The following is a 25,684-nucleotide window of genomic DNA, read 5'->3' as shown; positions in this document are numbered from 1 at the left end:
CTTCGTAAAACATAAAAGTTAGCAGAAAAGACCAAAAATAGAAAAATCACAAGGCAGGGATGAAAATAAGGAAGACCATCAGATAAAGTGAGATTATTTTGGATAGTGGGAATATATAACATGTGTCAAAGCACAACAACAAATAAATAGATAAATAAATAAAGGGACTGTGACGGCAAAAGGTGAAGGTTATACTGCTCCTTCGTGTGGGGAGGAAACAACTGAGGTGGTTTTGGGGGCATCTGATGAAGGTGTCTCCAGGACACTTCCTTTGAGAGGCTTCGCCGACATGTTCAACCCGTGTTCACCTGGGAGAAGACCTCGGGGCAGGCTCACAACACAGTGGAGGGATTACATTTCCCACCAGGCATGTGAACACGTCCTAGAGGAGCAGGATGATGTGGTTGGAGAGAATGACGTCTTGGGCTACCTTACTTAGCTTTTCTGCTACTGAAACCCGACATGTAAACACAGACAAGCAGCTTAGAGTGGATGGAAGTTAAGTGTATGTCATCTTCGTTCATTGTTTTTGCCCTCTGGTGGCCAAATTCGTATCAACACATAAGCCAATGGGGAAAAAGAAATCTGTCTGCAGGAATGTTAGCCTTTTTGTATAAAGTTATTATGAAGAAATTAAATCAAAAGAGCTTAATCCAAGTGGAAATTGTGTTTATCTATTCAGAGTGTTTTGGATAAGACAGAGCTTCTGTGGCTCAGATGTATTTTACAATACTCCACTGAGATTGGTTTGAATGCGGAGCTACCTGTCGAGAAGGGGCACGGTGACCTCAGTCTGTGACCTGACTGGGGGCTGTTTGGCTTTGCACCTGCATGTTCATCACATCTTCAAATGGAAAGTGCTGCACTGTCTCGTGTTGATAAAGCACTGGCACGACTTTAACTGGCTCTTTGAGGAATAATACCAAGCGATGGAGAGGGCAGGGGAAATATTTCATGCACACATGAGAGCACATGCACTTACTCTTTCGGTTACTTATGTAAAACTTTTTCTTTTCTTCTCTTCCTCCTCTTTGACTCTGTGCCACTCGCCCCCACTCTGTCTTAAACCATTTTTCTCTAGTGCTTTACTACAAACACATTTATAGTTTATCTCTGTCCTCTTTACTTACTCTCACCGTCACCATTCCCCCTCCCCTGCTCCTCTTTCCTCCCTCTCTCATCTCTCATCTGTGTCTGTCTAATGCCTTGCCAATCACAGCAGCACCATCAGCATACTGAGAGGGTTCAAGAGAGACGAGAGGGAGACAAGACAAGACTGATCCGGTGAGACACAGAAGACACAGGCAGTCAGAGGACATCTGGAGCCTGGTTGTTAATTCATTCACAGATGATAAGGGAGGCATTTTGTTCTTGCTAATGGGTGAAAGAGGTGGAGACAAACAATAAATGGATTTGCTAAAACACATTTAGAGTGACTGAGGGAATCTTCCTTAGCTGTCTGAGACATTTGATCCTAAGATTGAGTTTAAAAATCAGTAAGTGACTGAGGTGAGTCAGACAGTGTGCAGGCTGTCTGACTGACTGAGCTATGACTCTTAAAGAAATGGTTCAACAATTCAAGGAAATGCACTTTGTCAATTGGCGGCATTTATGCTGTACTTTCAGACAATTTTCCCTCTCTTGCACCCATTCATACAGTACACACCAATGGCAGAAGGCTCCCAGGCAAGGCAGCAACTACCCTAACCATCAGGAGTCATTTTGGGGTTTGTGCTCAAGGACACTTTGACATGTGGACAAGAGGAGCTGGTGATCGAACCTCAATCCATGCATTTAGCAGACAACCCACTCCACCCAATTAGCCTTATCTGCCTTATTTGCTTTCTTTCCACATGGAAATTCTGGAGCAAGAGCAAGGAGATGCTTGGCCTATCGTGAGGACTGGCAGCAGGGAAACAGCGACCCTGGGCTCTGCCCCAAACTCCACCTGCCAGCACCGCGATTAGCATGGTGTATCTCATCTGTTTAATCTGTCCACAAACAGTCATGTAAGAAAAAAAAACTGTTTTTTAGGGTTATGTGCTATAACTATTTCTCTGTTGGAGCAGTGACATCCCAGATAGTTGTGTTATCATATCGCAGCCTGGTTGCCAGGCAACCAGCAGAGACTCAATAAAGAGGTAATCAGAAGTTGAAAATGCAGTGGCTTTAGACAGCAGCCCTATTCACACCCCTTCATCCCTTTTTGCACATTCTATTGTGTTGTGTCTGAAATTTTGAATAGATAACTCTATTTATAATATATAATTGACCCTTAATAAAAAATAACAACCTGTATTAAAACATACAAAGGTATAAAGACAATTTCAGACCATTTCCATTTGATTAAGGAAAAAAACTGGATAAATAAACTCCAACAAATCTGCATATCAGGACAAAAACCAAGCCACGAAGTCCAAGGAACTCAAAAAACATTTCTAAAGGTTTGAGAACTCAGTGACCTCAGGTCTAGTGGGCTGCCCAGCCAAACTGAGTAACCGGGCAAAAAGGGGCCTTTGTCAGGAGGTAATCACAAACCCAATGGCCGCTCTAGTCGTCTGCAGAGATGGGAGAACATGCTGGAAGGACAATCATCTCAGCAGTGCTCCAGACCTTTTCTTTTTTTTTTTAGAGTGGCTATACCACAGCTCTGTTGGACTTTGCTAGAATGGTACATAAATGACTGTACAACACAAGAAAATGCACGAAAAAGGGAAGATGGCAGACACTTTTTTTAAGCATGTTGTTGGCCACAAAATCTTTTCATCATGTCCTAAATTCACAACTTACTGTACCAAAGGAGCAGGCTAACTATTTCCGTCTGTAGCAGCCTTCAGGCTAAACATATAGCAACACCTTGATATATTATGCTCATTCCCTAAAGTCTAAAAGTCAAATGAGATGCCAGCTAGAGCCAGCAGATGATCAGCTAGAAGCTAGAAATGGTTTAGAATCAGGTCAACCCTTTAGTTTCTAGTCTTTAAATGCTAAGTTAGGTTAACCTGCTGCTGGATGTAGCCTAAAGCTTCTTTTTTTGTTACAAATTGAATTATTCCTTTAAGTTAGACTCCCTGCCTTACAGCTGAATTCACCTCTTATACTTTTAAAGTCTAACCATGGGTCTCAGTGGTGACTCCTCACTCCTACTTTAGGTCTGATATAATTTTTTTTTTTTAATGTGTTTTAAAATCTCTTATGCTGCAAAAACATCTCCATACGGTCTGTTTCATTTACATGCAAGTTGTAGCTACCCCTCTGCATAGTGAAACATTCCCTTTTAAATGCAGCAGACTTGAAGTTGTAAAGTGTGAGAAACTGTAAAGAATGAGTAACCAACCTGTGGCCCGTGTCACGCTGTCTCGCCTCAGCGGATGCTAATGGAAAATATGCCCTGCATCATAATCACCAGTGACCCTCATGCTAGGACTTGATTGGCTCCTCCGTTGGCCCCCCTGGGTGTTCTCTGAGCAAGGTCCTGACCGGCCACTGGTCCGGACCTGATGAGAATATTCATGACTGTGTATGTTTGAAAGCTGAGAGGCTTACATTGATTTGCCTACAATAACGCAGGGTGCTGCTGCCAGGGGTGGAAACCGGGATGAAGTGAAGATATCTGATGAATAGGACAGGGAGTTCAACTTGTCTGTGGTCTAGCCTGTCCATAAATAAATTCCCATAAATCACTGTATGTTTATATATGTATTTATGAAAGCATTACTTCATGTTGAATATCAGTCATGATCATATTTTAAACATGCTGGTTATTTATCTCTCTTTGGGTAAACATTATAGCGAGCCACATTATTCACATTTTCTGCAGTTAAATACAGCTCAGCCGTTATGAAATTCCCACAACCATTACATTGTTGCACAGCGATGAATACAAATGCACTGTGTCCGGTACCCATGGAGATGCTGTGAACCATGATAGGAATTGAACATCCAAAGTACATTTGGTCTTGCAAAGCACTCTGAGTTCACAACAGAATAACAGGGTCATTTCTGTGCTGCAGCATTACGTGGTATGTATTGACAAGGGTTAAAAACTATATAAGTAGCAATTAATATTTCATAATAATGGATTAAATCAATATGTGCAATATGAAAGACATTACTTGCAGTGACACACCCACAGGGAATTGAGGGCAACCAACACACACCCGAGGTGCATTGACCTGCATGATCCATGTCAGGATGCAGCACGCACTGCACCACAGCAGTGATACACATCAACTCCCCGGAGAGACAACTGTTTTATCACCATTTGTCCACTAATCGGCGCACGCCAGATATCAGTGTTTAGACAACCTGAGGGGATGACATGCTTCGTGCAATTTAAATATGCTCTTGTCAGTGTTTTCATATTAACAATAAATCAAATGACTGTGATGTGAAAAGCATCGCTCATGGTGACAAACCCACAGGCCTCCCTCAGGTATGATTGATTAACCGATTGGTTGGATTGATCGACTGTTATGCGCCACAGTGGAAAAATGCATACAATCCACATAAAGCCATTAAAAACATACATGTGCAAATGAGCAGGTAGAAGCACATAGCTTAAATAAATAAACGTTGGAGAAGAAAACTAAAAGATAAAACATAAGAGACAAGTATAAAAGTGTGAGCAGTGGTTGGCATCTTTCAGCTCATCCACAGGTTTGGTTTAGTTTCAGCACTGCCAGCAGTAGAAGTAATAGGCACCTTTCATATAAACCAACTGCACAGCAGGTGCCCAGCCCTAATCAGCTGACAGACTAGGTTAGCGATTGCAGTGTGAACATGGAGTTTTTCAGGAGCTGGAAGCCAAAGCAGAGCAATATTATTGTTTGACTGGTACATGTCCATTCTGTGTCATACACCAGTTGAACCACAGGTTGAATACTACACAGGTACAATTAACAAGCTGACAGTATGTTAGCCTGTTCCTTTGCCCACAAATAAATGCAGCTTTAAATCAAAGGGGGAATTTGAATTGTATAAAGGCTACTGACAAATGAATCTGTCACTTCTCAGAGATTATTCTGTCAGTCCAGCTGCAAAGAGCTCATTATCTCCAGGCTATATTACCCATTTACAGCAGTTATCAACCTTCGTATAGTTTTAAATCTATATGAACGCACTAAAGTGAGAAGTATGTGTCTAAACAGTTATCTTAAGCATTAAGTGGCTTATTTTTCAGCATTTTCTTTGATTGACAGCGTCAGATTTGTTAAGACAGGGTATTTATGTACGTCAAAGATCCAATTTTTCGCTCACACTGACTGTAATAAACAAAATATGGCTGACATTCTCACACGCCATTACCTGCTAGTGACATCTGCTGCAGGTACGACGTGTGCTTTGCAGGTTACTCATTAGCACATCATCATGATGATGAAATTAAAGAGAAAGAAGTGATGACAAAAAAGTTGCCCTTGTGTAACTGAGTGAGATCTATGACTTTCACAAGCCCCTGGTTTCACTTTCCACAGAATGAACTAGATGTGCTTGAATGTGCCACACATTCCCAGAGGCCACCAGGCTTTCCTCGAGCAAGTGTTGCAAGAAAACATCCAGTGCAAGATCTCAAGGAGCTGGTTTTTCACACTTAAATTGAAATTATCATTATAATTTGTATTTTCTTTCCCATATACTCATGTAAATTGTGTTTCAGATGTATTAAAATCTGGCTGGGTGTCACTATGGGGTACAAGCAATGTTTCGCTCACTCAATTTTCTCGACGCCTCAAATGCAAATGAGTGCATTTGATCTAGTGGCTGTTGTTCAGACAACACTGGAGAGGCAAGGAGATTGGCTACTGAGGTTGATAATTAAAAAAGGGAGGCTCTTTCCTCTGATTCCCACATTCATAAGCAACAGAACAAATTTCTCCTAGCAAGAAATTATCTGAGCTGGCACACAAACAGATGAGTAATGTCTGGTAGTTAAAAGCAAAAGCAACCAGGCGTCGGTTTAGTGTGTGTCTCAGAACAAGATGGTGGCTTTCTGCAAGCCTCCATTACAAGGCTTTACTAATCCAAACATGCAAATCTGTGTCTAAAAAGCGTCTTTTGTGCATAATCCTAACACAATTTCTATGGGATTAGGATGGGGCAAGAAGAAAAAGACTGGTTGCCAATACAGTATCAGTAAGTCAGTTCTGTATTTGAAAAGATATAGAGAAACATACTGTAGTCGACTTAAATTCATTTGATCTCTTTAATGGCATGTGATGTTGATATAAGAGTAGAAATATGTGGTGGAGGAACACACTTACCAGTTTTCCAAATGTTATTTTTGCAGTTCAAGTGTGCCAAACTAGCTCCAACTTAGAACAAATAGTCATATTGTATTTTCCCAATGATTTGGATGATTATCATGGAGAATCCTTTGCTTGCATGGAAAATGTTCAAGAAGAGTTTTAAGTTTAAAAAAGAATCTGCAAGGGATTCTGCATTGATTTTCCACTTGAACTGTGTCAGTAGAGCTTATTATTTTCTAACTGACTGCGAGGAAGAACATGACATTGCCAGCTCCCATCAATACTCACGCTCCTCTTTAACAAACATGCAGTAGCCTTGATTTAACTAGTGTGTTCACCAGACATCATTTATGTTTGGAGCTTAAGTATGTACAGAAAGGTACTGCCTTGGAGAGTTTTTATATATATAAAGCACTCTTCATAAATAAAACCAACTCAAGGTATCTATGAAGTGCAACAACAAACAGCGCAGCCAACAAGCCAATTTCCCTTGTACGTCACTCATACCCTTCTCGTTCTCATTTGTCAGCGTTTTATCAGAAACATTCAGCTCAATAAAACTGCACATGCTGATGCACCTGTAAACCTGAACTATATCCCCATTACATTTTATTGTCTAAAACATACTGCAAATGTATAAACAAAAGGCCGAATGTGCTTCAAAGTAAAAAACAAAGTTCCATATTCACTGTCATTGATGAATTTATTTAATAACAGTGTCACTTTTATAGAGAGATGTACGCTGGCAACAGCACCCCGAGTCTCTCTGTGCTCAAAACTGTGTGTGTTTGAGTGATTCATTGCGAAAATAATAATTTGCTGCATAGAGAGCAGTGTAGATTATGTGTGTGTGCGTGCATGCGTGTGTTGTAGATGGCCGTTTCCACCACAGTATGAACAGACCCGTTGCAATATGTCGGGGAGAATACCTTGCAGAGAGCGCAGCAGACAACAGTTCATAATTGCATGATTACCATATGCTTGTGAGGCTCTGGGTTCAAACCTGGTTCAGATCCAGCTGGTGATTCATGTCCCACCTCATTCCATCTCCTCCTGTACACACTACACTGCATAATAATCACAGGTGTCTTTAATTGAGGAGACAGGGTGTCTTTAAGGCTTACAAATGATATAGAATGGCTGATGATGAAAAATATTTTCTTCTCTGCACTGGTCATTTTTTGGAGCAGATTCAAAAGCCGCTGATGGATTCTCACCAATTTGCAGCAGGTGATGTCAAATTGAGTAACTCCTTTCTGTTAAGAAAGACGAGAGGAAAACAAGAGGCCATCTGTGCCGGCGGAGCTTTTTTTTTTTTTTTGAAGGAAATGAAAACAGGCTTACAAATCTCACTTTGTACAGATGTATGTGTGTGTGTATGAGTGCATCCCATGTATTTGCTAACTGGCGATGATTCGCCAATAAAAGCCCACAGAGACGTGCAGACACTGAAAGATTAACACCGTGTCAGTGTCATATGATTCAAATTTCCCTGCATTATAAATGTAAGGATGAGTTTAAAAATACACAAGACTGTGAATTATTCAGCCACTGCCATCACATTCAGAGAGGCTTTTTGACTTGATGCTGCACAGCCACAGCGAGTACAGTGGCAAAACGACTGAGGAGACCATCAGAGAGGTTAGATACCGGTGGTGAAGCATTTGATGTGAAACAGCATTTTAGATTATGCTTAAGTGCTACAAAAACCCCCTCAGCTAAATTTAATTCAAAACAGAGAAAGGTGCAATTAGTTTATTAAGGGCAGTGGAATAATTAGGGGGTGAGAATACACCACCCATGGAGTGTGCAAATAAGGCCGTTTATTTGTGCTCCAGCTCTGCTAAACTCACTCTCGTGTTCTACGCTGTCAAAATCACAACTTAAAATAGCAGCAAGTGACTCTTGGAACATGCCGATGAAGAATATTCAGCTTTAGAAATGGATAAATGTGATTTTAGTTTTTGACTTTCATCAGAAAGAACTACATTCTAAAGGCAAAATAAAAACCTCACAGCTGAATGTCTACTCTATTCATCTGAATTATACATATATGCATGACTCAAAAATATCTAATCTTGATTCATTATAGGATCCTGCCTAAAATTCACATAGGCAAACTGTGATCAGTGGGGAGCGTCTCATGCTGGGCTTTGGGTGGCTTGTGTGGGATGCACAGGGCCGTGTGTGAATACTGCCACCTTGTGAAGATGTGCAGAACTACGTGACTCGATGACTCATTCATGCAGCCCGAGCTGCCTTCCTCGGCCCTGCTGCAGAGGGACCCGGGCTGGATAATAAATTAGTCTCTTTTAACATTCACAGCTGATGGAAGGCAATCTGAAGATCTGTGAAGATGGGCTTGAAAAGACTGTTTAGATGGTGTGCAACGAGAGGAGGGAAGACAGGAGAGAGCGGGGGAGTGACAGAAGGGGTGAAGCAGGGATTTTGGGATGCTCTGAGGCAAGAACAAGAGTGCGTAAGCCAACAGAGCAGAGCCACAGACGCTAACCACTCAGAGCAAATACCACAGCCGTTGTCAATGGGACATGAGAGCAAAAAGAGAGACAGAGAGAAAGACGAAGAGGGGGGGGGAGTCATCATCTTAAACTTGGAAAATACATGCTTGCAACAGTCCTGCAATCTAGCTGTAAAGAGAGTTTTTGCAGGAAAAAAATAAGAAGTTTCAGTGGCTCACAAAATAACAGGTTTCAGAGAGTTTATAATTAGACAGAAGCCAGTATCCTTTTTATAAAACCTGGCACTCAGCGTGGTCCTCAAGGGCAGCGGGCTGTAAAAGGCTGTAAAAGTTTTCAACATCTTTTATTTCCTCTATAACCTCGATGAGTAACATATGTTTGAAAGAGGTCATTGATAGCATGATGGTTTGTGTTTATTGCACAATTATCATGAGCCCAGACAGCACGCAACTGTGTATGTTTCTCATTATGACACGATCTGATCGCACACTCGCTGTATTTATCTTTGAACGTGATATTCTTACTTTATTTGCAGCTGGTAAACATGATTTTTGATTATTTTTTGCTGTGACTCAGCCATGCCAAGAAGTCAACATCTACATTTGAAATTACAGCATGCCAACAGCAAATTGCAGTATATTAGTCATGTAACATCCAGAACACAGAGATCTGGTACAAAGCGGAAGCATTAAAAAAAATCCAGCAAGAGCGAGGAGAGGGTAAAGTGGGAACTGTTACCTTGAACATAGTGCTGAAAGGAAGTGTCACAGGTGTTTATCCACTCTCTGAACTCCTCTCTTCCATAACCTGCAGCTAAATTGCCATAAGACCTCTAAATGACTGTAGACTGTAGTCAATTTCCAGACCCAGAGCTCCATGAAGTCAAGTAATACTGCAGTCCAGTCCACCATGAAAGGTATTAAGGCAGGCACTCTATTCATCCAAGGATAAATAGCTCTCCTTGCACTTCTTAAGTTAATCTTTTTAATTGTGTGTCTTTTGTTAATAAATGTTTTTTGCAGCCTTCATTTAATAATACATGAGTAAATATGCGTGTTGGGCACTTTCTCATACAAAGAGACTTTGTTTTCCCCCCTCCGTTCAATCACAGGCCGGGATGCATTATTCCATCACATAATTACTTTGTGACAAAGTCATTTTACTAAAGTGAAGCCTGAAGTCATTGTAGAAACTGTCATTATATTAACTAAAAAGAAATGCTATTATGTGATGATAAATAAGATTGAATAACTGTCATTCATAACACTTTTACATGGACCTTTATAAAACTGATTTCCTTTACATCTTGTCAACAGCAGAAATATCATACGTTACAGAAAAGTAAGAGGCTTAAACAGGCCATACATTTAAATTCTCCACCTGTCCAACGTCTCCGTCTCCTCCACAGTGTCACTCTCAGGACATTACATCATTACACCGTTTTTAACTAGGAAGCCCCCGGGGCAGGGAGCTTATACTTGATCCATCTTCATCAGTCTCCCTGCTCTCAGATGTCATCCACATCATAAACCCCGGCAGCTTGTACACACACACACCATGAAAGCCGAGGAAACACATCGTGACGGAGCGGTGACATTGACAAAGCGAGAGAGCGGCCATAGTGCAATGTAACAGCACGCTGGCACTTATGAAAACACCTGCTCCACACTGTCAGCAACTTAACCTTCTATCACCTAAATCCCCAGAGGAGAATTGCACGTGACAGATGTGGGACGGGAGGGGTCACGGGGGTGGGGGTGACAGGGGTGAGGTGAAGTGTGTGGGGTGACAGAAGTGACTTCATAACTTAAAGTTTTCTGGACAGGGAAAAACAGCTGCAAGAGACACAGGAAGGAACAACAAACAAGTCTGTGAGGGAACTTATTAGAAGAGGTGTGAGAATGGTGTTGAAACCAGACACTCAATTAGCTTGTATATAACAACATGTAGTAGGCTACTGATAGAAACGCATATACAGAAGAATAATTGTGTACCTTGTTTGTGATGCTAATTAAAGCCACTGAGTTCTTGTCAGACTACATGATGTTACCTAAAGAGCAAATCTTATAATTTCATGCATTAAACAGGTAGTTCAGGGTTTTTTTTTTAACGTAGGGTTGTGATGCATGAGGCCACAGGACAAGAACATGTTAAAATGTTTCATGTTTTCAGCGGTTGTTCTTACTGTATAAAACAGCACTTCTTCCTCTTGTACTAATAGTTTTTCCACCACTAATCCATGTGCACCCACTGATTGCACCGCACTATGCAGCTTACCTGATTCACTGAACTATAAACAAGAGAAACATACAATCCTTCACAAAAATGTCTGCTTATTTTATGTTATTATCATTTATTATCAGTTTCTAGTTATATTGATATGTATTGATAGTGACCTGAAGTGCAATAATTAGGATTTTTTTTTTGTCAAAATCTATTATGTCAGCTTGGAGATTACTTTGGCTATTTCACCTCAACTGGAAAGAGTTAATTTGCCATCTACAAAGTTGTGGGTTTTGTACAGTATATAAAAGGATGATAAATGTGTTTTTCACAGTTGAAAGGCAGCTAATGGAGCAGACAGACTTGTTAGACAAAAGGCACTTTAACAAGGACATGAAAGACACAAAGGACATAGGAGTGTTGCTGAATTAACTCATCTTTCACCAGATGACAGATCTACCATTTCGACTGTGAGCGGTGCCACAGTCGGTCTTATATCATGCTACACATTGTGGGAAGGATTTTCAGTCTCTCTATCACATTTTTCTTTGTGATGGCAAAATAAAACTGCTAATGGTGTATTTACAAAGTGATTGATATGACGGTTTGTATGAAATACAGCTCATTCGAGGTCTCAGTTTCTCATTTGAGGTAAAAAAAAATATTTTTTTGCTTGGAAATAGATTCAGGGTTTCAATTTTTATGGCCCTTTAAGCTCAAAGCAATATGATCCTTGGATCTTTGTTATAAAATAGGAGGTCATTTGGTTGGTGTCACCCTTCTTTCTTCTCTGGAGAAAGGTCCGGTGAGCGAGACTAGTGTCACCCTTGCTGATTGTTTGTACCTGCTTCAGAAACAAGTTCAACTTTCCATGTTGTGAAATACTGTATGTCTTTGGCTGGAGTGTATCCATCTCCAGATCAACACCTGTGTTATCTTTTAGCAAAGCTTTTTAATCCAACTGGCAGACACAGCGTCCTTCTGGGAACGTGTCCAGACCATCCATCCATTTCTAAACAATTTAATAACAGTTAGCCTACATCTGAAAACCTGAGGAGTAATTATAAAACGTTTCATTACCCTTATCATAATTAATCTAATAAAATTATGGGAAAATATTATGGACTACAATGTAAAGTAGACTTTTTTAGCACCATTGTTTGACAACAACAGTCATTTTTATGAGTCTCTTATGACCAGTGGCTAATTCAGTAGCAGCAAAGTCTGGTAGTTCTGAGCTTTTATTCAACTTTTGCTTTATCTTTGTTACATTTTTGTATGTTTTTGTCGTATTTTAGATTGATACTCCTGTTCAGGATAGAAGCTTTTCATTAAAAACAGAGCAAGTCTGGAGGATGCCACCCAGTTCCAGCTGAGATGAAAAGGTGTTTTCGTGAAGGCTTGGAGGTGCAGATGTACTGTACATCTTCTGCCGTCAGCCATCATGGGAAATATCAACTCTCTGCCCAACACAAGTGATGAACAGGAGATATTGGTGAAGACTACTCAGACAGCAGGCTATACCTTTTATATATCATAACAATACTTGTGTCTACATACTACTGCTGAAGTTCTCCATGAAGTAGTTGCTAGGATACAGACTAAACATCCTGAGGCACTTTCAATAATATCTGGAGACTTCAATCATGTTTCCCTGATGGATTCACTGGGGGATGTGGTGGAGAGATGCACACTGAAGAGGATGGAGGCCATTCTGATAAAGTCAGATTATCCACTTCATAACACCTTGATGGACCAAAAAAAAAAAAAGAACAACGGTGGTGGTCGACTCCTCTCTGTTCACTGCAAGACGGAAAGATATAGAAGATCGTTTGTATCTAACAGCCATCAGGCTTATTTTGCAAATGGTAGATGAGCTGCCAGACAAATAAAGTAATTCTTATCATATCATATTGTAATGGTCGCTAATATACCAAACACCTGTGCAACACCTGTGCCAATAACTAAACTCACACAGAAACTAACATTCAAAAAGCAAATAAAAAATATCTTGGAATTTCATTCAATATACACATGCACACACACATAACCACAAAGGGTTTTATGTAGGGTCGTAGGTTTTGTTGTTATTGTCATTTTCATTTGTTTTACCCTTTTATTTTATTTTATAACCACTGTACATTGGAGTATCTTGCATACGTTCTTTGATGTAGATGACAATCCGATTGTGCAGATTTAATGTTAAGTTTTTGTTGACTTGTCTTGTCTTTTTCGTGTTGTGATTGTAGATGTATGTTTAAATGTACTGGTCTTAAATGTGGACCCCAGGAAGACTAGCGGTGCTCTAGAGCAAAGCTAATGGGGATCCTAACAAATAAAACAATAAAACAGCAACTGATAGTTCAGCAGCTTGCTAACACAAAATGTTACCATTGTCCATTTGCTACATTGACTCGCTGCTGTTTGGCAGTCACATTAAATGAAAAACCACCATAAAAGCCACACCAGTCCAATTTCCTCACTTGCAAACCAGCAGCAGCAGGAGACAGCTGATTTGCATTAGCAGGATCATAATACAACACTGATATGGTTGCATTACAGTGAACGGTAAACAGTGAGGCTAATCACACTGAGATAACATTCTCAAATAAGTAACGATAGATTTAATGTACGCATCATTTCCTGTGAATCCCTCCTCCATGGAAGCAATTTGAATCCAATGATGGAAAGAGCAGACTCTGCCACATGTGATTAAACCTCATATATAGAAATGTAATTACAGAATATAGATACAGAGGGTGGCTGATACTGAGAAAGGGGGTTGGACATATCAAAACTGATGCGCAAATCACCCGTATATAATTTATTAACACTTAATTACACCATTAGTCACAAAACTGTCTGTGAGGCGTTCTACATTGTAGAAGGTCGCATCCATTTATATTAACAGCCTTAAGTGGGTTGCTGCTATAGTACCTGCGTCCTTTTTGCTGTCACTTTCATACAGAGGGCCTGATGTCTCATGTACTGTGTGTGTGTAACCATTTTGCTTGACGCTGTCTTCCTTCAGCTCCTTTTTAAGAAGTCAGGGGGCTTAGCCACTCAGCTCTCTCTCTCTCTCTGCACGTTATGACTGTTTAATCCCATCAACAACAGGGATTGCTGTCAAAGCATCACTGAATTTTTCCAAATGACAAGAGTACAAATACAGTTTAGTGGAAAAAGTGTTGATTCATGGCTTCTCAAAATCCCAGGCTGACTTACTGAAAGCCTCTTCTGACCACACTGTTCTTCCAAACTCAAACTTTTTCTTCTTGTCTCGTCAAGCACAGCAACACTATAGGGCTCCGGCTCTCGCTTGGGTGCTATTACTGTAACTCTTTCCCTGTATCAGTTAAGACGTGTTTTGTCCTGGAGTTGTTTTGGTGAGTCTGCAGTCTTGATCCGTTTTTCTTTAGTCTGACTCTCGACTTTCCTTTCTGTTACATGATAGAGTTCTTAATGGCTGAGTTTTACTGCAGTCGGCAGATAACACAAGGCACTGTCTCATTTATTTTACGTCTTGACTCTGTCCACAAATGATTTATTACCTCCTGTCACAGGTTCCTGATTGGGCCATTCCTGTTTAATGAGGCAACATTAGCATAAACAGTTATATGAGGACACCAGTCTTGAGGTCACCCCCTCCTGCCTACCTTTACCAGTTGATTGGTGTGACTATTTTTGCATTTGAGAGGAGGATCTAAGGATGTGTGTGTGAAGAAGACACAAATGCCACACCTTCAGTCCATGACGTGATGAAGGAAATGACTTGTATGATAAATCATCTGCTATCATTAATTCCTAAATGACAGCAGTGATTGTACTCTTGCATTAACTTGACTGTGTTGTATGGAAAATTCAAAAATCACTTATTAGGACGAAATGCATGTGTGAGTGTGTCTGATAAAGACTGGGTACTTATCCTATCTGCTTTTACTATTCAATATTCGCTACTTCCGATCCACTGGTCACAGGTCACGTTCATATATCCTCACCAAATTTATTCAACCCCAGCTAAGAAGCAGGTTGAGTAGTAATTCACATCATGGACTGAGGAGAACTAAAAAGTTTTAAGCATGCAGTTTCATGTGTGCCCTAAACTCCAGCCAGTGTTGAATAATATCATCAAATGTTGAAAAGCCATATACAGAGTCAATTTTGAGTTTAGAAATAGATCGGTCAGTGTTTTGCATTTGTGTGCGGCAATTTATTATTACATACTGGCTGACTGAAGCTTATACATATGCAAGTAGCTGATATAGACCCACATACAGTGTTATCTGATTTATTGGTTTGGTTCTATATTCCACACACATTTTGCAGTAGAGGCTACAATACAACCGGTCCTGATAAGAGCTACAAGAGAGGTGTTCACTGAATCTCTATCCATTAAGACTAGATGACAGTGTTATTGCATCATTGAATGTGCTCATTCTAATGAGGTGGACACGTGGAAACACACCAGCTGTAAATGGGAATATTGTCACAAACAGTTTTGATCATTACCATTATGCAACCTCTGTCAAGCAATTGAAAATCCTTCCCAAATAGCTATGGTTGGCCTTTCCCCCCCCTATAAGATTATTGATTGTTGTATTGTATTTAAGTGTGCAGGTATTAATGGTTGGAGGTTGGCTAGTCGGTGTAATGTTGTTCTGGTGAGATGTGATAAACATTTTTGGTACTTTACTGTTCATTTGGTATCCAGTATTTTACTTATGCAGATACTACAGATCCTGCTGAGTTAATTCATCATTACTCTGTAAACTTTATTTTACTGACTTCTCTTAGTATCTGCCAAGTAGGCTAAGTTCCTACTTTAAGTGTGCTGTTAATATTTCTTTACTTTTTGCTTAACACTTTTTTCTTGCAATGGTGTAGGCTATACTGAATATTGTTGTATGCTATAATTTAAGTAGGAAATCTGATACCTCCTCTAGCTACTTCTGCTTTTATATTTTGAATATAGGGGGTTATATTAGTTTTTTTTTTTTTTGTTTTTTTTTACCATATTCGTGATGTGATATAGAGTACTGTGACATAAATAAGAATAAATAATACCTGATTGACATTCTCATTTTAGGCAGCGTACACCAGTAATGTGTAGGTTTAACGCGGACGCGGAGACTGGGAATGTCCCTGTGCAGCCGCCGTACTTGTCCTGCACTCAGTGGAGTGTTTGGTGTTTACAGTCCGTGGTAACTCCTCGTGTTAGCGAAGAAATGGCTGAATATTCACACGTTAAATCAACCAAACTGGTTTTAAAAGGTCAAAACAAAGGGTAAGTTGTTCTCGGACCTAGCAGCTTTATTCGCTACCGCCTGCAGCACCATTAACGATTAACGAAGTGGATTTCTGCTACCTATGCTAACTTCATTGCTAACTACATTAGCAGAGACTAAACCTACGATGCTACACACATTGTATTTACTATTGATTTAGCCACTCGCCCAGTTTAATCTGTACACAAAGTAATAACACAGTGATGATTAAAAGATAGTCGCAGACCTTTGAGCTCAATTGGCTGTTTGAGACTAGACTTTCATTGGCTGCTAATGCTAATGCTAACTTATGAACCAACCTTTGGGGTTTGTTTTTGGACAAGCAGAGTTGATTTTATTGTGCTGAATTAAAAACATGCTGCACAGCCACTGAGTTAAAACCATTTATAAAGATCATATTTGAATCTACTGAAGACTTGACCCTCAGAACAACATAAAACATGGTGTTTACATTCGTTTGAGTTCATTAAGAGTTAATATAACTGTAGATGAAGAAAAAACATTTGTTCATAAGACAGATGAGACCAGCCCATTATGAGGTCCATGAATCTATTCAGAGAAATAACTTCCAAGACGGCTTGTAAAAACGACAGTGTGCATGTGTGTTTGTACACAGAAGGCTCAATCGTTATGAAACATTAAAACTGATAAAGTGCCTTCACTTCTTTAAGCTTATGATATGATGAAAAAATAGTGAATTGTACTTTTAATCCATGTTCACCGACTTGTTTTAGGTATTTTGGATTTTGCATATTCACCCATTATCAAAATAAATACAGAAATTGTTGTTATGAGCCATTTTGATTTAACTAAAAAAAAATCTCAGTCTGAAATGAGCAGCTACATGTTGTTACACCAAATTAAAAGTGACTCAGTGAGAAAAACTAACTTCCTCTAACGAATTATCCAGCTCTTGAATCTGATCATTTGGTTAATTTTTTTACAAGATCCACCAGTTTGATTAAACATTTAATGAAATCATATATTTTCCTATGTTTTAACATGAAAGCATTTATTTTATAGGAAAAAGAAGAAGAACAAGGATAAGAAGAGAAAAGCTGCTGATGGAGAAGAAAAACCTGATGTTGTTGGTATGTGTATCTAATGTAGTTCAGCAATGTAAATGGATGCAACCAACAAGAAAAGTTAACTAATAAGTAGACTTATTAGTTGTTATTTGTGTTGATGTGGATGTAAAAAGTGAAAATAAGTTGAATGAAACCTTTTGGACAGTTGTCAGTTGTTGTCTAGGGATAGTTTTGTATGACCTCGACAAATAATCTTCCCTAAAATACAGTTCCACAAAGATAAACATGGCTTCAGCTGAATAAGCCTCCTCCTGAACTCTCATCACATATTTTATATCAGTGCACTCAAGTTCAGAAATTGGCTTCTGAGTGGAGATTGCACCTTAATGTTTCTGTGTGCTATGAAGCAAACACAGACGTCATGTGCTATTACACCTTTTGACACAGATCTTTCTGCGCTCACCAGGTGGGTGGTGGTCCATCAGCCGCTTTGGGGAAATCAGCGGAACAGTTGCCATAGAGATGCAGAACAACTCTTACATCCACGCTCTGGATACGGGACTCTTCACACTCGGTGCACCTCACAAAGGTAAGGAGACACAACTGACGTGACTTCAGGATCTGACCGTTATTTTCCAGTGCAGTCAGCTCCTCGTTCAGCCTCCGTTTACTCAGCACATGCAGTTTTTGTCAACACAGAAGAAAATGTCTGTATCGAAGGAGAATATCTGACCTAAACTATTGTGCCTTAATCATTTGATTTGATTTGAATCAATTATGAACAAAAAACTTTGATCATCAATGACAAAACAAACATTTAAATGGGAATTACTGTTTTGTTTTTTTCTAGCATAAAATACGGTCATTTACTCACCCGGATAACTTGGGTGGCATTACAACTCGTTCCGACGAAATTAGATCCAGCCGAGAGCCGCGTATATCCGTATAATGCGAGTACACAGGGCAGCGCAATGCAGCCTCTAAATAACATATTATCTGCCGCTAAACGCGTTAATTTCACCAATATTTTGTTATGATTCTAAGTCCGGGGTTAGCTGTTATCAACATTCGGGGTCTGTAGGTTAACCTACTAACCTCTGACCTGGATGATATCATCTCTGAGCGGCGCGGCTTGTTGCTACTGCTAATACTATGGTCCGTTTCTGCGTGTTTCCAACTTGTCGTAACAAAATGAGCAGCTGGACGAAGTTCAGCTTCCACAGGCTTCCTCTCTGCAACCTGGACTCACTAAAGCTCTGGCTAGTTGCGCTAAAAATGGACCCGAATGCTGAAGCAGAATGATTATTATTAGAATGAGCCGGGCAGCGCTCGGAGATGACGGCAATTCCCCTTTAACAACAAAACAATATTCGATAAGGAGTAGGTAGAATTACTTTTTTATTTTATTTTTTTACTTTAATACATACGTTTGTGTTGGTTGGGGATTTCTTCAACTTCTATCAAATACCTGAGGTTGTTTATTTGCGTTTTTTGTTGATTCTCAAATTCAAGCTTCAAACTGCCTTCAGATAATTGAATTGTCCTAAGAGTAATTTACAGCTCTCCACTTCTTTATCTTTGCATTTCTTGTACAGGGCTGACCACTTCATCAAAGTGTTAAAATCTCATTATGGCACATTGCATTTTTTTTTGTAAAGGTAAAATGTGTCACAACATGTTGTTTATGAAGTAGTCTGGTACTACAGCAATGACCGAGCCCATGTAGTTGTTTGTTCTCCAGACACAAACAAATATGCTTGTTTGGTCGAATGTGATGGAACATAGAGCAATCCTCTGATTATTCTGATTATCATAATGATCGCGCAGGGGCAATTATGCATTGTTATTGCGCATCACTTTCCAGTGGGATCACATCGTGATTATCTGATCATCTTGACATTTAAATGAAATTATGTTGTCCAATTAATGATTTCAAACAAAACCTAATTAAAAAGGAACAAAGTTGCATGTGAGTTTTTTTATTTTTAAATGTGAGAAATCTAATAAAACAAGTTATTTGAATCATCGCCTCAGGCGGTGGGAAATAAAAAGGTGAATTTTTCAGCGTTTTTGACATGTTATTGGCAAAAGCAATTAATCAGCAACGTACTTGGCAGATTAATTAAAAATGAAAATAGTAATTAGTTGCTTCCATGGAGAGCTGTGTGCAAGTGTGTGATTTCATTCATTTTGTCTGCATTTAAAACGAATATGAAAACTCTACAGCCTTATCCCACAGTCGCACAAACCTGAAGAACTTCAAACTCAAAATTTTGAGGTTACGTTTACTGTAGGCTCCAGGCGTTTGGGGATGAAGGGGGTTTTGCCTTCAGTCCACAAAGCAGTAAGTATTTAAGTAGTAAATCCAGACACCAGACTGAAAAGGCTAAACAAGGGTTGAGTTGAGGGGAAGGACAGAGCTAACTCAAGAGTTTTCACTCACTTCTGCCTTCAGGCACTTCTGAGGGAGCGGTGCTCATCGCAACAGTCTGCCTGGACTAACAATTAATTCAACCCATGTTTTGTGAGAACCAGTGAAAATGGTTGGGAGATTTAAACATCGCTATTCCCTTAGTGGGGCCCTCATCCTCTGCATGCACTTGAGCTCATTTCTAGGAGATGAAAGAAGATGCAAGCAAGCAGTATAAAAAGAGAGATTAGAGCTTTCCCCCTCCTTACTGGATTTTCTGCACCGATGGCACACTGTGGATGATACAGCCTTTTTAGCAAGCTCCAAAAATATTCACATTCACCTCTAGGTCGAAGGGAACATGCTGATGTTCTTTCAGACAACTCAGGGGGTCACAGTTTGACATATTCCAAAGATAATCAGCCTTTTGAAAAAGCAGCGTCTGTCACATTTCGCCTCTGCTTTCTAAATGCTTTCCCCCATTAATGTCTCACAGTCTGTGCTCTTCCTTGACCAGATGCCTGTGTGACTTAATACAAATTTCACAAAGCTTTTGATTTATGGTAAAGGTCAGGAAGTGGCCTAATCATACGCAGGTCACAGTTTTATTAAATTATGAGGAGCCTAGGTTTCCTCTGTAAAAATCTGAGCATTTAAATGCAACACAACAGCTGCCTCTGTATCATCTGTGCTGGTGAACTGCACTCAGTTCTGCAAAGAACTACTTAGCCAGAGGGTTTGAATCATTGATTTTAAAGAATGCATAAGTAAATCATGTAACAGGATTGTTGAGATAAGCAGTTATGCACATTTTAATAATCATACATGATTTTTACACAGTAATTAATTAAACCTTACATTATTCTTTATCCTAGGCAAAATCAATGATCAGACTGTAGCTACAGGTAAAAGAAATCAGAGAAAGTTTTAATTCAGCTATTGGCTCATTTTAAAATGTTTTACCTGGTCGACGGAGGCCCAGTTATTCATTCTTCTACCTTTTATTTATACAGTGTGGTCCAGGGTGAGCAGTTCACTCTCTTTTGCATGATTGCACTGTGCACACAAGTTGATAAAACTCCAACATTTGTTAAAGCTAAATTTAATATTAAAGTTACAAACTGCAAATAAAGAATAAAATTAAAGTTAATATTGGGCTTAAAAAGGGAGAATGTAACCACTGTTAAATAATCATAATAGAACATACCGTATGTATACAAATACCAATGTGGTATAAAGCCAGTATCACATAAGTCTGAAATAAACGATAAGGGTTTAAACAAATCAGAAAAACGCAACAAAGAAATAACACTGTATTTGCTGACTTGTTATACTAGCACCCATAAAATGTTTAAAAGGCAAACCTTGTTTTATGTGTTTCAGATGATGAAGGACCGGATCCTCCAGAGCAGTTTACTGCCATCAAGGTCTCAGACTCACGGTGAGTAAAAGACAAAGTGCGCATTGTATTTGCATCCACTGATAATCCTTCACCCACAGATTTATTACCTCACTTGTGCATTTTGTTTGACAGATGTGTTTATATTATCTAGGAGTACAAAAGTAATTTACGCTTTGATGGGCAAACCCTCCGTGAAGAGGCGCCGCCGGTTGTAGAGCAATTTCTTATGTGCTATTTTCAGGTGCTGGTTTCACCTCTGCTGTCATGAAGAAAAACATTCTGGAGGAAAAGCTAACCATGTTTTGAACAGTAGATTGGCCCTCCTTGCGTTGTCTCCTTTTGAAGCATTTCAAAGACAGTGTCAGCGAAGAATTTCATTTTGTCTTTTTTTTTTTTTTTTGCTGTTGCAGAGTCGCCTTGAAGTCTGGATATGGCAAGTACTTGGGGATCAACTCTGATGGTTTGGTAATGGGGCGCTCAGATGCTATCGGCGCCAGGGAACAATGGGAACCAGTATTTGAGGAGGTGAGTAAATCTATAAATGCTTCTTTCTCTTATTTTGACCCTGCGAATCTGTGTAGGCAACCAATTGAAATCGTGTGTGCAGAAGCCTCTTGAATTCGGGACTCGGGAGTTAATGTTGTGAATGTTGTCCCATTTCCAATGCCATGTGATTATTTCCCTCCAGCTTTTACAACAAGAACCACTGCAAATCTAAATGAGACAATGATATCCATGCAAACCACCAAAGGCAACATAAAATAACAGCTATTTTACAGTTTTGTCTGTAATTGTCTGATCACAGTGACAGCTCAATAGACTCATTGGCATTGCGTTTCCATTTCCCTTCACTGTGTGGCTTTGTCAGTCTTGCGAGATATTTTGATTTACATTTGTTTTGAAACCGGCGCAGAGCAGTTTTTTTTACTCATTAAATTGTGTTTTAATGTGCCAAGTTTCATTAGAGGTTTTACTTTATAGAAACAGAAGAGTAATGGCCCCAAGTACTTTGACAAATTTAAGGTGTTTTACAGTTGTCAGCAGCTCTTAGTATACAAATTACCATCACATTAAAAAGATTTCATTAAGATAAACAAATAATAAGACAAAGCTGTTGTGTGAATCTAGTTTGTTGCAGATTTTCATGCAAATAATGTCACTGGTTCCAGCTTCTCGTATGTGACAAGTTTAATGCTTTTGTTTGTCATAATAATGTCACACTAAACGTAAGCTTTTGGGTTTTGGTTATGACGCATCTATAAATGTAGGGTTGCAACTGAATATTTTGTTTAGCTGTTAATTTGCCAATTATTTTCTCAGTCATCAATATGTATTTTTGTCTGTTAAATGTTATTGCATAAAAAGCACCATACATATTCAAGCCAAGGGTTTATTCCCATGAATGCCTGTATGAATAGTGATTAGCGTTTGAAATAAAAACACATTTACCGCTGTTCTCTGCCTTTCACGCCTCAGCTCATGGCTGATTGGAGTTCAGCCCATGAGAGATAACACTTAGCTGTAGTCATAAACAATTAATTCATTATGCAGAATGCATCTACCTTGTCACTGTAGCACATAGCTCACCTTGATGCTTTGTTGAACCTATAAACAACCTGCCCGGCACAACCTTGAGACTCTTTTACATCAAATACCAGGCAACCCTTCATGCCTGTCACAACAACCAATCCCAGTGCAATTCTATCTAATCTACTGCCTTCCCCTCTGTTTTCTCTCTGTTCTGCCTCAGGGCAAAATGGCTCTCCTGGCAGCAAATAGCTGTTTCATCTCCTACAGTGACAGTGGGGACATCGTGGCCAAGAGCAAGACAGCAGGGGATGGCGAGATGGTGAAGGTGATGTGTAAACTGTGTTTCTCCACAAGGTTGCATTTTAATCCTTTTTTTTTGTTTGGTTTTAAGCATGCAGTCTCTGTGAGGACCTGACTCTTGAGATGGAAGAGGGAAAATGTTTGACCTCACTTTGGGGGGGGGTCAAGGTAATGATATTTAATCCACAACTTGTTTTTCTGTTTCCCCCTCCTCTGTTCTAAATGATAAACAGATCAGATCGAGTGCTGATCGGGAGGTCAAGCACAAAGATGACATTGCAGATGAGGACAGGGGCAACGTGAAGTCCTGCGAGGTCAATTACGTGTACGTAGCCTCCGCCGTGTATCGTTTAAGTGTTGAATAATTGCACAAACAGCCTAATTAAAGACTAATGAGGGAAACCCGTGTTGGATTCTCTCAGAATATAACTTTCAAATGAACTGCTGGTCTCTGCTTGGTTCGCTACAGCTTTTTGCATTTAATGAGCAATTTAAGATTAGAAGTCCATCCATCCGACCATCCTTCCACTTTCTGCCATTTATCCAGAGTCGGGTGAAGGTTAAGTTATTTCACCCAAGTACTTGCAAATTAGGGCACTAATGTATTTGTTAGATACACAAATTGACCAGAGTGCACTAGCCCCTAAGTATTAACTTTGCTAAATCTCCATAGTGAGGAGGATGAAATATTAGAAACGGCTGTATAACTAACTGGGTGTCCATGAGTGTGCACAAGATGAATATGAGAGGCTTAAATATTTTCAACAGGACAGGAAAACAGAAAAAAAAAAAACATTTTTCCTTCACAACATTAGTTCAATCTCTCAGACTTATTCATGTGTGATCTCATCAAAAGATGCAAAACCACAAAACGAAGTAAGATAATTTTAAATATCAATACAAAAGCTGACAGGCAACCAAGGTAGGGACTTTAAAATGTGTATATATAGATAATCACACTCATGTTTCACAACAGTTTGACATTTTACAGTCAAGCAGTATACCTCACAGAACCATCTGACAACTTTACTTTATTCTCACTGAGGGGAAAAAACTGTGATTTCCTACCCATTGTCCTCGCATGGTATCACTCCACACTCTAACCATACCAAGATAACATGCCTGGATGTGAATTCACGCCTTCAAGCTACCACCTCATCAGACCGGCACCTTTAAGACAGAATTGATGGTCTGCTGTTAGAGCGGGATGAGAAAGCAGGCAACACCACATTTTAGCTTCCGATGCTGCTGAGTGTTTTATATACGACCCGTCTAAGGCCTATTAAGTTCCGGGCAATATGTCTGCAGCTGTTTTTCTGTCTGGCGTGCTTTGGCTTGGTGTTCCCACTCTATTATTTGTTGTAGATGAATGCTGGGGAAATGGACACGTCATGTTGACATGTTGATAATGGCTGCCCTTGAGCGCGTCTTGATGTAGTGTTTAGCATCTGAAATGTCTTCGGGGATGGATGCAGCTTGTGAATCGTAAAACACAGGCAGAGCGAAGAAAAACTAAATATCAAAGATGTTTCTGACAAGATGCCTCAGTGGTTTACAGCACTGTTGTGCAAGGTGTTTAAATAAAGTGTTCAGATAGTTTACATAGAGATGACATCATTTTAAAGCTGTTTCATATATAAGGGAAATGCTAATGGGGGAGGATGAAGTCTCCACATCACCTTGATGTACTGATTCCTCTATTCTCCAGAAAACCCGCTTGTCTTAGAGGACTATTTAAATAATGGCCTATCGCCTATTAGCTGCAACTGTCAACATTTAAACACTCTGCTTTTGTGTGTTCCTGAGCTCATTATCAGGGTTTTTTTTGTGTGTAGCTGCTTAGAAACAAGGTGTCAGTTCTCAGAAAGAAGTCAGGAAAATGTATGTAATTATGTGTCTGTGTTGAGGTGTGTGTGCCTGTGGCATTGAGTCATTTATGCCATTGCACAACCTTCTGTGATTGTCTAATTAATGTTGCCGTGTAAATTACAGGAAGAAGTTTCAGAGTTTTCAGGATCGGCGGCTGAGAGTTAACGAGGACGACCCCAACACGTTAAAGAGAGCCAGAACGGATGGAAAGTTTCATGAAACCTTACTTGACAGGTATGAAAATAATTTACCATTCCTCTTTTTTAAATATTAATTTCTCTAAATGTTTAAACTGCTCATATAATGTGAAAGTAAGGACCATTTTTAAGTCCTATTCACAGATTTTTTTTTGTGTGTTCATTGAACAAGAAGATTGTCTTGGTACTTTACTTATGCTTTGTGATTTGCAAATAAAATTATATTGTGGTTATTTTTTGTCAGATATTGAAACAGTCATGTTCCTTCTTCAGTCTTGAGAAGTTCAGGTTCACACTATCACATCTCAAACATGAACTGCTCAAGTGTGTCAACAGAACATATTTACTGTATGTTGAAACAGTCCAGTGACCAGACCAGTGGTTTATGGTAGATGTGATGTCACAGTTGTTTGATTTTGTGTATAAATATTGATAAGAAAATATTGCATTGACTGCATTATGTGAATGTAAGATGTCATCTGTTTTCATTACAGGAGAAGCAAAATGAAAGCAGACAGGTACTGCAAATGAAGACTGGACTTTGTAGATTGCTGTCATGTGTTGTAAATGCCATCACTTCACAGATTTGACCTTTTTTATCTGATATTAGATGTACTTTTAGTTTCTTTTTATGTTTTAATAAACATTTTATGGTGAAATCTGATTGGCTGGTTTGTTTTTATTGTATGTAGCCATTTGGATTCAACTACTTATC

At 39.4% G+C, this 25,684-nt stretch overlaps 1 protein-coding gene across 1 annotated transcript; it reads left to right on the top strand.

The window, feature by feature from the left end:
- The first annotated feature begins 16,078 nt into the window (after nucleotides 1-16,078).
- Nucleotides 16,079-25,630, top strand: frg1 (FSHD region gene 1). The gene is made up of 9 exons (XM_085782654.1): nucleotides 16,079-16,232; nucleotides 17,257-17,324; nucleotides 17,728-17,850; nucleotides 21,055-21,112; nucleotides 21,484-21,598; nucleotides 22,824-22,928; nucleotides 23,137-23,228; nucleotides 24,896-25,006; nucleotides 25,464-25,630. The coding sequence occupies exons 1-9, from the start codon at nucleotides 16,174-16,176 to the stop codon at nucleotides 25,498-25,500; spliced, it is 768 nt and encodes a 255-aa protein (XP_085638780.1). The 5' UTR covers nucleotides 16,079-16,173; the 3' UTR covers nucleotides 25,501-25,630.
- Nucleotides 25,631-25,684: the final 54 nt, after the last annotated feature.

This window comes from Trachurus japonicus, chromosome 1 (assembly GCF_045865225.1).
Source record: "Trachurus japonicus isolate A0001 chromosome 1, Traja_1.0".
NCBI classification, from domain to species: Eukaryota; Metazoa; Chordata; class Actinopteri; order Carangiformes; family Carangidae; genus Trachurus; species Trachurus japonicus.
Note: the sequence above shows the minus strand (reverse complement) of the source record. Positions and strands in the feature narration are given on the sequence as shown.